This window comes from Eutrema salsugineum, unplaced genomic scaffold (assembly GCF_000478725.1).
Source record: "Eutrema salsugineum unplaced genomic scaffold, Eutsalg1_0 scaffold_8, whole genome shotgun sequence".
Lineage (NCBI taxonomy): Eukaryota > Viridiplantae > Streptophyta > Magnoliopsida > Brassicales > Brassicaceae > Eutrema > Eutrema salsugineum.
In genome coordinates, this window is record NW_006256414.1 from 4,247,623 (window position 1) to 4,263,106 (window position 15,484).

The 15,484-nt window shown below is 31.8% G+C and overlaps 1 protein-coding gene and 1 pseudogene across 2 annotated transcripts; both read left to right on the forward strand.

Annotated features, from left to right (window-relative positions):
• Window positions 1-3,356: 3,356 nt before the first annotated feature.
• LOC112087868 lies at window positions 3,357-5,488 on the forward strand (annotated as a pseudogene).
• Window positions 5,489-8,203: 2,715 nt separating this feature from the next.
• On the forward strand, window positions 8,204-11,038 carry LOC18009584 (pantothenate kinase 1). Of its 2 annotated transcripts, XM_024148239.1 has the most exons (10): window positions 8,204-8,415; window positions 8,565-8,753; window positions 8,943-8,989; window positions 9,105-9,221; window positions 9,697-9,816; window positions 9,917-10,011; window positions 10,087-10,180; window positions 10,290-10,421; window positions 10,524-10,636; window positions 10,717-11,038. In XM_024148239.1, the coding sequence occupies exons 1-10, from the start codon at window positions 8,355-8,357 to the stop codon at window positions 10,943-10,945; spliced, it is 1,197 nt and encodes a 398-aa protein (XP_024004007.1). In that variant the 5' UTR covers window positions 8,204-8,354; the 3' UTR covers window positions 10,946-11,038. The 2 variants fall into 2 exon arrangements, with proteins under 2 accessions (XP_024004007.1, XP_024004005.1); XM_024148237.1 differs by having other exon boundaries at window positions 10,290-10,636.
• The last annotated feature ends 4,446 nt before the right edge of the window (window positions 11,039-15,484 follow it).

The following is a 15,484-nucleotide window of genomic DNA, read 5'->3' on the forward strand; positions in this document are numbered from 1 at the left end:
ATCTTTTAGCTTCAGGAGGATGCAAGATATTATGCAAAATCGCAAGAGAAAATGGATATGTTGATGTTCACAGCTTCCAGTCACTTCTCCTTGCTATCTAAGTGTTGTAAATATTCTTTGATATTCTTTGTAACTCCCCCAAACTTAGACTTTTCTCTACGGCTTTTTAAGAAAAATCCAACTCTCTCAAATGATGCTCCACAGAATCCTTGGAACTTATAGTATATCTTTAGACTTCTCTTAGGCAATTTGCTTTTCCTTTCCTCTTTTTTTTTATATGTATATAACTTTTTTTTAGAAAGGGGGAAAGCCTTTTTAAAAGAGAAGGAGTCTAAAGTCGCGAACATATACCATTTTTATTTTGAGTTTCCAGGATTTATTGATGCTTGTGGGAAATCTCCTCCACCAGTAAAGTACAGTCTTCTCTTTAGTGACTGAAAACTATGTTGTTCCTTTTCTCTCTGAGATTTTTGCACATAACTGCATATAAGACAATATAAAAACAAGAGTTCATGTGGTCTGAAAGAGATAGGATAAGGTGGGAAACTAGCTAAAAGTAAACTAGCCATTCAGGATCAGCAAAGAGTGGTAAAAAGGATAAGAAGTCCTGAATGTATGATTCGTTTCCCTGATCTAATACATTTAATGAGCTACCATATTCCATATTCAAGAACCTAGACCATTTAAATTCCTATGGGGTTCTTTGCATCACAAATGTTCTAGCTACTGCCTAGTCTATAACCAAATTATGACATAGTATATTACTAGAAAATGGTGTAGAAGCAAACACGTTAATTTCATCATAGATTTTTGTCATCACTCCCTCAAGTGTATTTGTACTTTGAAAACACATTTTGAAACATCAAAAGATTTTGAAAAGTTTTAAAATAAAATAAAAAATATTGAAAATTTTAAAGAAAAATGCATGATGCATAGACTCATGAAAGAAAAGATGGTTAGTAAGGGATGAAATCCTCCCCCATATCTAAATCACATTGTCCTCAGTGGAAAATAAATCAGGCAAGAATGAGAATTAGAGTATATAAAAATTTAAAAACATGAAGAAAAATAAAACTTACCTTGTGTTGGGGTGATAGATGGACTGTGCAATGATTTTGGAGATGGTATTGTAGTGAATGGTGGATGGTGGTTGATGTAGGATGGCTCTTGGTCTAATGGGGGATTGAATTGGACCAAGGTATGAGTGTTTGTGGCCAGGGCTAGCCAATGAAGCTCGGCCGCAGGTGGAACAGTCGTGTTAGCGGTGGAAATTGTGATGGCCGCAGGTGAAATAGTCATGGCTGTGGTCGGCCTATGCTTGGCTGCGGGTGTAAAGCTTGCGACCGTGGTCAGCTTATTTCTTCTTCTTTTTTTTGTGTGTTATTGTATGCATACTAAGGCCTGTATAAGATAAAAGAAAAACAAAACTTTAATAAAAACAGAAAGCAAAACTAAATAGATAGATACCTAAAAATAGGTTGTCTCCCATCAAGCTAGCTTAGTCTAGTGAAGATATTGTCCTAGGACAAGTCTTTTTCGAGATCTCATTGTTCTTTTTTTGCAGGTTCTTAATCACTCCAGAGTTAATCTGCTTCAAAGGCATGTGTCCTTGGGTGTTTTCCTCCTTTTGTTCTTGAAGGGAGTAGCTCTGAAGAAGATGTATTTGTCGACATTTTCGAAAGAAACTCTCTGGTTTGGCCAATCCATGATGGCTCCAGCAGTTGCTAGAAAATGCCATCCAAGGATAACTGGATATGAGTCATCTTCGGTCTTGACTATGTAGAAGTCAATAGGGGCACTGCAATCTCCAATCCTCAAGGATATGTCTACAATCCTCAAGGATATGTCTCGGACAAGTGTTGCACTTGAGTCATCAGCGAGGCTGATCTTTGTCCAGGTCCTTGAAATGTGCTTAATATCAAGTCTCAAAACAGTAGCCTTGGACATCATAATAAGACAAGCTCCAAACTCACAAATAACTTTAGGAAATTTTTCACACCAAAGTGTAGAGGTATGTTTTTTATATGATATATTTTGTTGGTTAATTACAGATGTTTAAATAGATATTAGTCATAAATATTGTGTGGGAAAATTGTCCAAAAAATCCTCAGCTTTCAAATTAGGCATCTTGCTCGATTCAAACTAGGGTTAGAGACTCATAGGGGTCAACGCAGACTTACCCTGTTTACATCAATCGATATATAAGTATCTTCCGACCAGCCTCAGGTAGCATGTCTTAATCTATTCCTAGTATCTGCATGGAACTAGAGTAGGCACTTATATGGCTAACCAACTCTTGTCACCTTAACCAACTAATCACTAAACTCGACAAGTAGCTTTCGTCTCTTACCGCGAGTAAGATCATGCACTAATGAACTGAATTCGTTTTTGCTCATATCTTATCTATAGGTAGCTTTCGTCTCATACAGCGACTATGTTCTTCTCAAGCTATGTACGGCGATCTGATACATCACTCTCGTAGCTCCGATCAATCCTAGAATCAGAGATTAGTTCATGACTCTAACCTCATGCAGAAAAAGATAAACAAATATGAAAGATGCATAAACTGAAATAGAAAAGATAGATAGATAAGATTCAAGGGAAGAATCCCTCTTTCTTTCGCCTAACCCTAAGAAATAAGGTTTGGTGGCTCAAAAACTCATTACAGGAGCAAACACCGGATTAGAACTGCTAAAAATGTATTTATAGGTCCTAAGGTCTTCTAGGTCTTCTCTAGGTCTTCTCTGAATAAAAATGACAAAATGGGTTTGATGTTGGGCCTAGGGGCCGAGCTATGATGCACCACATGTGAGATTTCTCGGAGACTGGTGAAATAATGGTTTACCGCGGGTGAGAAGTGTGGGGCACGGCCAGAAGGTGTTTTGCCGCGTTCAGCTGAATTTCGGGCTGCTTGATGGGACAAGTTGATCTTCATATATCTTTTGATTGCACCATTGGATTGTCCCGAAGTAAAATGCTATGAAAATTCAGCTGGGTCCTCTGGAATGTCTCCAAATTTGAGCTGGATCAGAAGGTGAGAAGGTCTTCATTTGAGACTGAACTTCTGACGGTTTGACTTTTGAGCTAAAAATGTGGATTTCCTCCATTTTATCATGTTTTCCTTAAGTTTTTTGAAACAGTCTTGAAACTACAAATATAGGAAAACTGTAATAAAAACTCCTAACACTATTTAAAACCTTTGAAAAAGCATTTGAAATCAATAGTGAAATTAGATACAAATACGTTGTTATCAAATGGTGTCATGCTTCTCACCAATGGGATACACCACCAAATGCTCAACAATGGGGTTTATCATCAAATATTACATAATGTGTTACACCACCAAATGTTCAACTATGGGGTTCCTCTTCAAATGTTCAACAATAGGGTACACCCCTGAATGCTCAACAATAGGGTTCCTCATCAAATGTTCCACAATGGGGTACACCACCAAATGGTCAATAATGGGGCTCATCACCAAACAACCGATATTGGGGTTCTTCACCAAATGTTCCACAACGAAATACTCCAACATATGTTCAACATGGATTTTCGGTGGGAGCTGAAGTAGAAACAACAAAAAATGCTCAACAAAGATTTTCAGAGGAAGCGGAAGCTCGTAGTCATGCAAACATTCAAAGAGGAGTACCACCAGAATTTGATTTCACCAATGATTCTTCGGCGCGACAGTTACCAAAACCACAGAGAGCTGAAGAATTATTAAACATTTGGAGAAAACAAACAAGGACCAAATTTGAATGAAAGTCATCAACATGATTCAGGAGCTGAAGATTAGTTAAGTAGTGCTTGTGCTTGTTATTTGCAGTTGTTACGTTTTGTGTAATGTTGTTAAAGTATTCATTACGTATTATGTATTATTGAAATTTCAAATTTTTATCAATTTATTTTATCTTTTCTCTCATGTTTACAACATTTCAGGCATTTCGTATATGCCAACTGCGATCACAAGGTGTCCAAAATATTAGTTACGAGGAGCAAATTGAGTTTTGGAATTTGGAAAATGAACAATTTGAAGACTTAATAATTTAACCATCATTGAGTTACTACCAACGATATTTTGAAAGAGGACCAGTCCAAACAGATGGTGATTTATCTTGGGTGAATATTTGGCATTAGTTACAAGTAGATAATGCTGTTTGTCTTCAGTTACTACAAATGTCACTAGATTGTTTTATAACATTGTATGGTGATGCAGACGAATTATGGGTTAAAACCAACACTGAATGTAAGCATTGAAGAAAGTGTGACCATGTTTCTGCGGGTATGGGCACAACGAGGTCTAAAGAGATGTTGGATTGTGATTTCGATGAATAGAAGAGACAGTGAATAGAATTTTTTTTTGAAGTGCTTAGAGCGGTTGAATTACTTGCTTGTGATTACATCAGAACTCCGACGAGAAGAACTAAGCCGACTTTCTGAGCGACGGCTAATGAAGCAAAAATATTGGCCATATTTTAGTGGTTTTGTTGGAGCCATGGATGAGGTTCATGTATACGTCAAATTGAAGCCTGAATTACGAGGAATGTACTGGAATCGGCACAATACAACATCATTTAATATAATGGCTATTTGTGATCTGAATATGTTATTCACATATGTTTGGAATGGAGCACCAGGTTCATGTCACGATACATCAGTTCTCACAATGGCGCAAGACAATGATTCCAAATTTCCAGAAGACAAGTATTATTTAGTGTTTTTGGCAAGGGTTTTTGGCACCATTTACAAATAAGCAAGGGTTTTTGGCACCATTTAGATCTTCACGAAACAATGTTGTCATGTATCATATGTCACAATTCGAAAATGGTCCTCCTTCTAAAATTGAACAAGAATTATTCAATTGATAGCATGCATCTTTACGCTCTATTATTGAGAGGACATTTGGCGTTTGGAAGAAAAAATGGAGGATTCTTTGTGAATTTCCTAGATATGATATCTATGTTCAGAAAAGAGTGGTAATGGCTACAACGGGATTACATAATTTTATTAGAATTTCAAATGCTTCAGATAAAGATTTTGCTGAAATAATGAGACGTAGACAAAATCACAATCCAAACTTAAGTGACATGGACGCCGAAGAAGAAGAAGATAATATTATAACACATATTAGAGAAAACATTGCAAATTTGTTATGAGCAGATCAAAGCATATCATATTAAGTATTGTTTTTAATCTTTTTTGTTTTATAATATGTATATTTTGAAATTTAAATATTTATAATTTTGAATATGTTTACTATGTTTAAATTATATTTTTGTATTTTGTACTATTTAAAAAAATATTCTAAATTATTAATTTATTTGATCTGCATTTATTCTGGATGATCTTCACGATTTGTATTTGTTCTGCATGATCTATATGATCTATATAATCTGCATTTTTAATCTGTGCCACCATCTATTATATTAATATTTTTTGTTCTGCATAACATCTATGGCTTTGAATGGTGATAATGCAGATCACTTAAAAGCAGATCAAACAAATATTATTAATAAAATAAATAAGATCTGCATGCAGAATTGGGTGGACAACACCTATTTAAGAGTAGTTTTAGGAGGACTTTATTTTTTTGGTTTTTTAGAGTTTCAGATATCTGCATGCAGATCTGTGAATTTTATATTATTATTTTTTGTTCTGCATAAAATTTGTGAAGTAAAAAGCAGATCATCCCATAAACAGGTCATTCCATAAAAAAAGCAGATCATCCCATAAATCCCATAAACAGATTAACTATATTTCTTATGCATTTATTCTACTTACCATTCAAAGTCTATGAATACTAAAAAATAGCAGATGATCCCACATACAGATTAACTGCAGTTTTTCTGTATTTACTCTAATTACCATTTAAAACCAAAATATACATATGCTGGACGTGGAAGAGTTAAATGAACAGATTACATTCGCATAAAAGAATGATGAGTTAAATGAACAGGCCATTATTACATTCATAAATATGCACCTGCATTTATATAAAAAATGATGAATAAACCATTATTACATTCATAAATATGCATTTTCATTCATATAAAAAATTAATCACAGTCAATTATAAAATTATATAATCAATCAGGTTATATAATGATATTGATATCAGACTATCATACTTTCATTATACAAATATACATCATACTAGAATTAAACTCGTGCTATAGCACGAAATAATTTTTATAAAATTTTTATAAATATTTTTCTAAATTTTATTATATATCTAATTAATTATTATAAATATTTTTTAAATAAGATAGCTAATCATGTTTTGTAATAGACTAAAATATAAATTTATACTTAATCCATTAATTTTTTTTATATTCAAATAAACTACTATAAACTATATAGTAAAAAATAGTGCAAGATTTTGAATTAATTTTTTTAATATATACATTGATTATTATATAAAAATCTTTAGTATTTTAATCATTAAAATTTTTTTTTGGTCATCTAGAAGTTTTATTAAACTTTGGAATGATACAAGCATAATACAAAGCTGGAAAACAAATCGGAGTCAAAGCCGACGGAAGACACAATTTCCTCGGAGACAAAGCCCTATCAAAGGGAAACAAACTACAATTACTAAGCATAAAAAAAACCACAACAGTTTGTAACTATGACAGAAATCAATCGAAGAACAATTTAATCCAAAACAAAGATAGAGCACAACCCAACAAAATTTTAACTTCAGAAGATCCTTTGAGACAATTTAACGAAGAAGCCCATGGCCAACTATTGATAACAAATTCCTCCTATAGAGATGCATAACAGCGGTTAAAACAGTGATTCCTAAGCTTCATAATCCAGCAAGATACATGATTCTCCTAGATATGGCGGTGTCAAAAACGCGGCGGTTACGCACCTAGATAGAAGCTTCATGAAAGGATCAGATCTCGATCAGATCTGTAAAAAAAAAAAGACAAGGAGCAAACGATCCAACCCGGATAACACCAAATTCCACAAAGCAAGAACAGAAAAAGATCGAACCGGAGAGGATCCAAAGCGATCACCATGGAAACAGAAAATTGCAAGGCTGCACAAAACTCAGAAAATTTTAATTATTAAAAATTAAATAGTAGTATCCTATTTAATGAAAAATAAAAAATTTTCATTTTTTCAATAATTTAAAAGAACAATTATATCATTTTGTATTGTAATTATTTTTTTAATTTATAACTAGATTTAAACCCGTGTATCCGCACGAGAAATTTCTATTTTTAATCTAATTTTGTAATATAATTTATATTTTTACAGATATGATATTGTTTTAATAAGTAACACATTTGTTTTTGTGTTTAGATAATTTTTTTCTATTTACTTTTTCTATTAAATTTGATTATAGTTATAAAAATATAATTTTAACCTGACCGTTTTATTAATCCAAAAAAGAATAGAATTCTAAAAAACATAATTATAACCCGTCTGTTCATATTACCATATAATATACAGATTTATTAATTTTAAATATTTAAATTTTTTAGATTAATTGATTGTTAAAAAAACTATATATATATATATATTGTTTATCATTTTTTTATTAGAGAAATTTTATTTAAATTTGAATATTTAAATATGAACATAATATCCTATTTACTATTTTATAAAGATAATAACAACTAATTTTTTGTAATTTTTATAATTAATGTGATCTATATTTAAGAAAATCTAAACTAACTGAAATTTAAATTTGAATTTTCGAAATTATTTTTAAATATAAATTAAAATAATTTTTTTATTTTTTCAGAAATAATTAAAATAGAAAAATTAAATTAAAAATTGTTTGATAAGAGAAATAGTAGATATCCAAAAACAGAATAATAGAAAGCTAAACAAAAATCTGTTTGGACACAAAATATCATTCTGTTTTAATAGTATAGATGATAATATTGTTAAAATCAATTCATTTTAAATAATTTTGTTAAATAATATTATAGAGATAGTAAGATCATATAATTTTAAAATCCATTTTTTAGTGAAGATTTGATTCTCTAATCAATTGTTTTTGGTTAAAATAAATATCATAAAATTAAATTGAAAATTATGATTCCGAGCACGTGGCGAATTACAAAATCTAGTTTGACTTACTAAAGGCAAATCCCCCAAAAACCAAAATAAATGAAAAGTCAAATCTTGATAAGACCAAATGACAAGTCAGCAAGAATTCCTCTCTCTTTCCAAAAAAAAAAAATGACCCATTATCAGACAACCAAACATTGCTCATGACATGGGAGGAGAAAAATGGATTGGTAGATCCAAAGTAGTTGATCGTTGAACGTTGAACAGCTTTTTAATTCACGTTCATTCAAAAAGGAAGAAACAGAATTTCGGCAAAATAAACCGCAATGGATCCACAAGATTTCCGCTTCTCGACTCAAATCTCTCATTTAGCTCTCGACATCGGAGGTAAAAAAAATAAAACCCATCTTTGATTTCTCTGCCTTCCGATTTGTTTCGGTTCTGGGTTCGTCTCGATTTGATCGAACTCGAGGGTACGAATTGCTTTATGTGATATCATTTGGGGATTTTGATGGGAGTTTTGTGGGTTTTCGCAGGGACTCTGATAAAGCTCGTCTATTTCTCGGCAAATGGAGACAATTTTGAGGAGTCTAGCGACGGAAGTATCGTCGTGCGTAGTGGTTGCTCCGTTGTGGAAGGCAGACTCTGTTTCGCCAAGTTTGAGACCAGAAAGATTGATGATTGTTTAGAGTTTATTCGATTCAATATCCTTCACCATTCTTCCGGTAAGTGTTTATGCTACATCTGATTTCGAGATCTGATTCATATGTGTAGTAAGCAGCTTTCTAGCTATTTGGAGTAATGAGTGTGAACATCTATTCCAAATTGTAGATCAGAACACATATAAAGTTGGGTCTTTTCTATTGATTTCTTTGTCTAAATAGTTTTTGAGTTGAGTTCGCTTGTTATTTCAGGGGTTAAGCATCCAAATGGCACAGCCATGGATAAACTTTCTGTTAAGGTAAAAGCTATTGGTTATAGCTTGGCTAAAGCTTTTGTAGTGTGGAATGTTGCAGTAGGAATTTGCATTTTTGATTAATTGGTTATAGTCTATTAATTGATATTCTGTTCCAAAGGCCACAGGTGGTGGAGCATTTAGATTTGCTGATCTCTTTAAGGAGAAACTTGGAATTCTTTTCGATAAGGAAGATGAGATGCATTGTCTTGTTGTGGGTGCAAATTTTCTCTTAAAGGTAGCATTTTTTTAATCCTACCATTATCTCTGTGTGTAGTTTTCTTTTAACATTACCAAAATGAGGATCCGGTTCTGATAAATATAAGTTATGTGTGCTTTTCGAATATACTTCTTGTATTTGTTCTTGCTAACGCACTTGACCAGCACTGCACACTGAAGAGTCTAGGCCACTAACTCATTCATCTTTGTCAACAATCTTTTGCTGATTCTTCATATGTTAGAGTTCTATTATGTTGCAGATAGACTTCTAGAATATTGCAAAGATAGCTACATTACCAATTAGGATATAAGTTTTTTGATGATGATGATGATGATGCTAAACTCTTCTATGGGGTAGATTCTTCAATGCATTAAAGATCCCCATGGAAGAATACATGTTTGAAAAATTTCCTGATTAATCCATAAAAGAGATAGACGTAACAAATAAAATATTGCATGCTTGCTCACATCTGAAGTCTGAATTTTTATTGCAGACAGTCCCAAGGGAAGCTTTTACCTACTTGGATGGCCAAAAGGAGTTTGTCCAGATCGACCATAATGATTTGTATCCATATCTCCTTGTTAATATCGGCTCTGGCGTTAGCATGATCAAGGTTTTACTATGGTTTTCGTTTCTCGGTTCTTTTTTTTTTCAGTTTTATTCTTGCTACTAAAAATCAGTGATGTTGCTTACTCAGACTCGTTCTAATGTAGGTCGATGGAGATGGTGAGTATGAGCGAATAAGTGGAACAAGCCTTGGTGGAGGCACATTTTTAGGTCTTGGAAAGCTTTTAACAAAATGCAAAAGGTGACTTTCTTATTCAAACTCTATTCATTGCAGTTTCTTCCTTTCCTGAATAACTAACATCTCTTGTAACTTCAGTTTCGATGAGCTGCTCGAGCTAAGTCACCATGGAAATAACAGAGTAATTGACATGCTTGTAGGAGATATCTACGGTGGAACAGATTATTCAAAGGTAAAATTGACTAATGTTGGTTTTGCTGAAACATCTTAACACTTGCTAATGATTTTGGAGTCGTATCAAGTTTAAATAATCACCAAATTTCATTCTTTTTTCTTGATAGATTGGTCTCTCTTCAACAGCCATCGCATCCAGCTTTGGAAAAGCGATATCTGATGGCAAAGAACTGGAAGATTACCAGCCAGAAGATGTTGCAAGATCTCTTCTAAGAATGATATCGAATAACATCGGTCAGGTCTGTTCTTGCAAACATTTCCATGCATTTTACAGAAAACTCGAAGCTGGTAATTTCTTTTTTCTGATTGGATTGTGTAATTTCCTCTATTGCTCTCTCCAGATTGCTTACTTGAATGCACTAAGATTCGGCCTGAAACGTATATTCTTTGGTGGATTTTTCATCCGTGGTCTTGAGTACACCATGGACACAATCTCTGTTGCTGTTCATTTTTGGTAATAATATGAAACTGAAACTACTAAAGAAATCAAAGTGGATGTCCATAAATCTTATTAGAATTTTTCTTATTTTTTAGGTCGAGAGGTGAGGCAAAGGCATTGTTCTTAAGACATGAAGGGTTTCTTGGAGCTTTAGGAGCATTCACGAGCTACGAAACTCAGAGCCATAATAACGACTTAAAATCTTATCATCATACAGTTGAAAGAGAAATTGTTAACTGTTCAGATGATAAGATTCGTCACATGCCAGTAACTGCTAATTTAAACGATGGCGAAACCATAGAATGTAGTATCAATTTAGTTTAGTCTTTTTATACTTGTAACTTGGTGCAGTAATCACACCAGTTGTATTGTTATGAAATGAGTGTAGAATAAAAATGTCCTTTTAAGTTTATTGCTCGAGTCTCATTAATAGTGTGAATCTGATGATACAAGACTAGCTTATGTAACATGATATTATACTCTATAGTCACCTTTTTTCTACCTCTCACAAAGACAATCGAACCATGTTAAAAAGAATTCTGAGTTTCTGGTTCTAGTCATCCTAGATAACCCGGAACTAAACTGGAAAATCAGTCCAAAAATCGAACATCATCTTCCTTCATTTGATACAGTTTTACGGTTGTTCTACCTTTAAGACTGAAAAAGAAATAAAAAATAAATAAAATTTTAACAATGTTAAAACATCACTTAATTAGTCGTAACCATCTTTTATTATTGTCGATTTATATGTGTATATATATATCAGAACATAGGAAGTAGTTTATAAAAAAAAAAAAATCATCAAATGATGGATTTTATAAACAAACTTAAGGTCCAACCTTTTTTGGAATAATTTGACAAACACAAATATTTTGAAAAAATGTTTTTTCTTAGGAGCACAACAATATAGAAGCATCCTTTCTAGCTCTTCGTCTTCATCACAATTGCACTGATTGTGGCAATCAATGTTATTTGCGACCAATACCTAAAAAAGAAACTCATCTGGAGCTCGCTGGTCTTCTTGGATGTGAGGTTTCACTTTCCATTCAAGAGTTGATCAATGCAACTTTGAGAGGTTTAATTAGAGCTTCAAGTGTAATGAAAAATATGGATGATATAGGATCATAAAATGTGAGAAAGGATTTGTGAAATTTTCTAACGATTTTTCGGCTGAAATATGTATATTTTTTCTAGATTGTAGTTTATTTGAAATTCGTATTTTCTAAATTGTAGTTTATTTGAAATTCGTATTTTAAAATGTTTGAGATAATGTTTGAGACAATTTGAGAAAAACTAAGTGCATATCAACTAAGTCTGATGAAGCATTTGTGCAAACTAAGTGCATTTCAACTATCATTAAACACTTCACAAACACCTAACTATTTTACTTATTTGTCTAATTATGATCCATTAAGTTTCCATATTAAATGAAACGCGGTTTCATGTACTTGGATAAAGAAGATGATAAAACTCAGTAAGATAAAAACTTTATTGTCACTTTAATTTTTGCTCTCACAAAAAGAATCGAGTCTTATCAAAACAATATACAATAATTCCAAGTTTCTGGTCATCTACGGAAACCGGAACTGAATCGGAAAACGATTCCAATAATCGAACATCATCTTTATTCGGTTGAATCGGTTTCACTATTGCTTTAACCGAAACCGAAAATCATATATATTATAAACAAAATAAATTTTTGATTTCCAGCTCTCTCATTGATTTTGGAGGTGGTTAATTATCATCTTGTCCCTCATTAAAAAGTCTATATTAGCCTTTAACTTGGTTCAAATTAAATTTAGTTATTAGTCATTTACTCGGTTCAAATTAAATTTAGTTAAAATTTAATAATTTTAGTAAAATATAATCTTATTTTATCTTTAATTAAATATATTTTAAATAAAAAAATCGACTATAGTTTTTTAAAATCTACCATTTTTAATTAAAAAATTATTAGTTTCTTAATATATATATTTTTAAAAAGGACCATTATTTTCTATTATTTTCTTAATATATTTTTTAAAAACAAAAATTATTTTCTATACACCTCAATCATTGTTTTAATTAAAAACAAACTATTACTTTATTAATCTACTTTTTTTTTTAAAACGACCATAGTTTTCTATACATCTCAATTATTGTTTTAATTAAAAAAAAACACCCAAAAATCAAAAATTTAAGAGTACCAAAAAAAAACCCCTAAACTTTTCCATTCACTCACCTCATCTTTAATTAACAATTAATCTCCAATATATTATTTAAATAGATATATACATGCTACAAGTTATTATCCTTACAAATATCGTTTATGCTTTTTATTTTATAAGTATAAATACGTATAGAACAAAACATGGTCAAAATAAATATTTCACTGATCAATAATATTCTTCTGTTATTCCGTTCTCATTACGTCTTTAGTTTTCTAAACCAAAAACTCTAACTTGATCTGGCTAAACACGTTTCTGCTTCCTTTCTCATTGTTTTTGCAACTGAATATGATGCCAAAAGGTATAGTTTTCTTTTAACTTTATCTTTGATTCTGTTCCGTGCTATTAATCATAATTGAAATCCATTAATATGTGTTCTTTCATAATTATAGGGTTCTGATTATTTGTCGGTGCATCTTCCTTTACCACAAAATTCCATCTATGATGATGTCAACGTGTCTGACTCGAAGAACAAAAGCAAATTGATATCTTGGATGGAATGCAATCAACTTAATCCAGCGGCAATGACATTGTTATATTCCAACATCCCTTCTAGATGGGTATGGGATCCGAAGCGATGTGAATGGATACCCGGCTCACAGTTTCTCGGAGTTCAGGTGTGCTAGAGGATTGTCCACTTAATTCTGGTGAACTCATTATCTACGCCTTCTATTGTTGGTGAGGAGAGGTCTGTGCTACTTTTAGGATATTAAAACTGTTGATGGTGTTCTTCATTCTATGTTCAAGAGGGTATGCTACACTATGAAGATCTTGACTTCTGGGATCACCCGATGTGTTGTGGAGTCTTGTCCGAGAGAGGTTGATCTTTTGAGATTTCTATTGGATTATGCTAGAGATCCATGCACCTTTGCGGATATTAGGACAGTATTTAGGAATGAAGCAAAGTGGAATCTACATATAGCATGTATTTTTAATGTTTTTTTATTGTACGTTTGGATAAAGAGATTAAGAATAATTGTTGATATCATATATGGCCAAATTGTTGAAGAGAGAGAGCATATGACTTTTGTAGTCATCTGTTAAATTAGCAGATTTGAAGAGTGATACATTTCTACCCCATATTTGATGAATTCTCTAAGAATCATCATGTTTCTTGATACATTATTAGAATAGTCAAACATATATCTATCTAGAAATAACTAGCTTTAAAAAAATAAACTTTTAGGCGAGTCGTTCTATAAAATCACTTTAATCTAAATTAAAATAGTTGAAAGTTCTATCACTATAACATAATTAGGAGATTCTAGAAAGAAAGAGGGAAAGAGGGAACAAGATATATATATATATATATATATATATAATTAGAGAGAGAGAAAAAAAGATTAATGATAACCGATAATGGAATACTTAGATACAAGGTTATATGGCGAGGAAGAAGACAATGATGTGATAAAGAAACATCCGAAGAATAAGAAATACAAAGAAAATGTAGAAATGAGAGGGAACAAGAAGAGGAAGAAGAAATCCGGGAGAAGAAAATGAAGACAAAGCTGAATAAAAAAGAAGCCAAGGAAGAAGAATATAATAAAGAAGAAGAATAACTTTAAGATGACAAAGTAGACAACGAAGGAAAAAATAAAAAGACAATAAAGAAGGAAAATGATGAAGAATAGTGAGAAGAAAAAACGGGAAGAGTGAGAATAGAAAAATATAATTCGGAGAAGACAAAGATGATGGAAAAGAAGAATGATAAGATAACGAAAAGAAAAAAAAATAAGATAAAAACAGTCAGAAAAGACAAGAAAGATATGACAAAGACAAAAAAAAAAAAAAAAAACCGTAAGAAGAATAAAAATGCAGATTAGACCAAGACATCAAAGAAGAAGAAGGAGAGGAAGGTAAGGATTTGGAGATGATGAATAAAAACTGAAAAAATATGTAGAAGGAATTGAAGATGACAAATGTGATGAATAAGAAGAATAAAATGAATATGATGAAAAAGAGGAAAGAAAAATATGAGGAAGACGATAAACAAAACTAAAAAAAATAAGAAGAAAAAGACGAAGCGGAAGAAGTTGAAGTTGAAGATAAGATGAAGAAGAAACAAAAGAATAATAAGCCAGAGAAGACGAAAACGATCAAAAGAAAAATTGGAAGACGAAGACAATCATATATAAAAAAAAAAGAATAATTGTTGAAAAGGACAAAAAATGATAAATAATAAGTCAAAATCAAAGACGATTAAGTAGAAGAAGAAACATAAACCAAATATATTAAAGAAGAAGAAGGAAAACGCGTGAAATAACCGATTAGAATGACACACATTTACGAAAAAATAGAAAGAGTTCTGTTGAGGAAGAGATAAAAAAATAGTTTGAAAAAATCTTCTGTAATTATAAATATACGAGTGAATGGTAATGGTCGAATGTCTAACATTGTTCTTATATTTTGGAAGTTTTTTTTTTGACAAAGTTAATAATTTAATGATATAATTATTTTATGAAATTCTTGTGCCCGCATAAAGTGCGGACTAATTATCTAGTTAAAAAAAAAGGAAAAAAATGAATAAAATAGAATCGGTTTCTATGTAATTTCAATTCTTTTTTAAACTATGAAACTCAAACTTTAAACCAAAAACCGGAATTGATCTCAGTAGTATCGGTACAAAACAATGTTCCACATTCCGCAAGCTTAC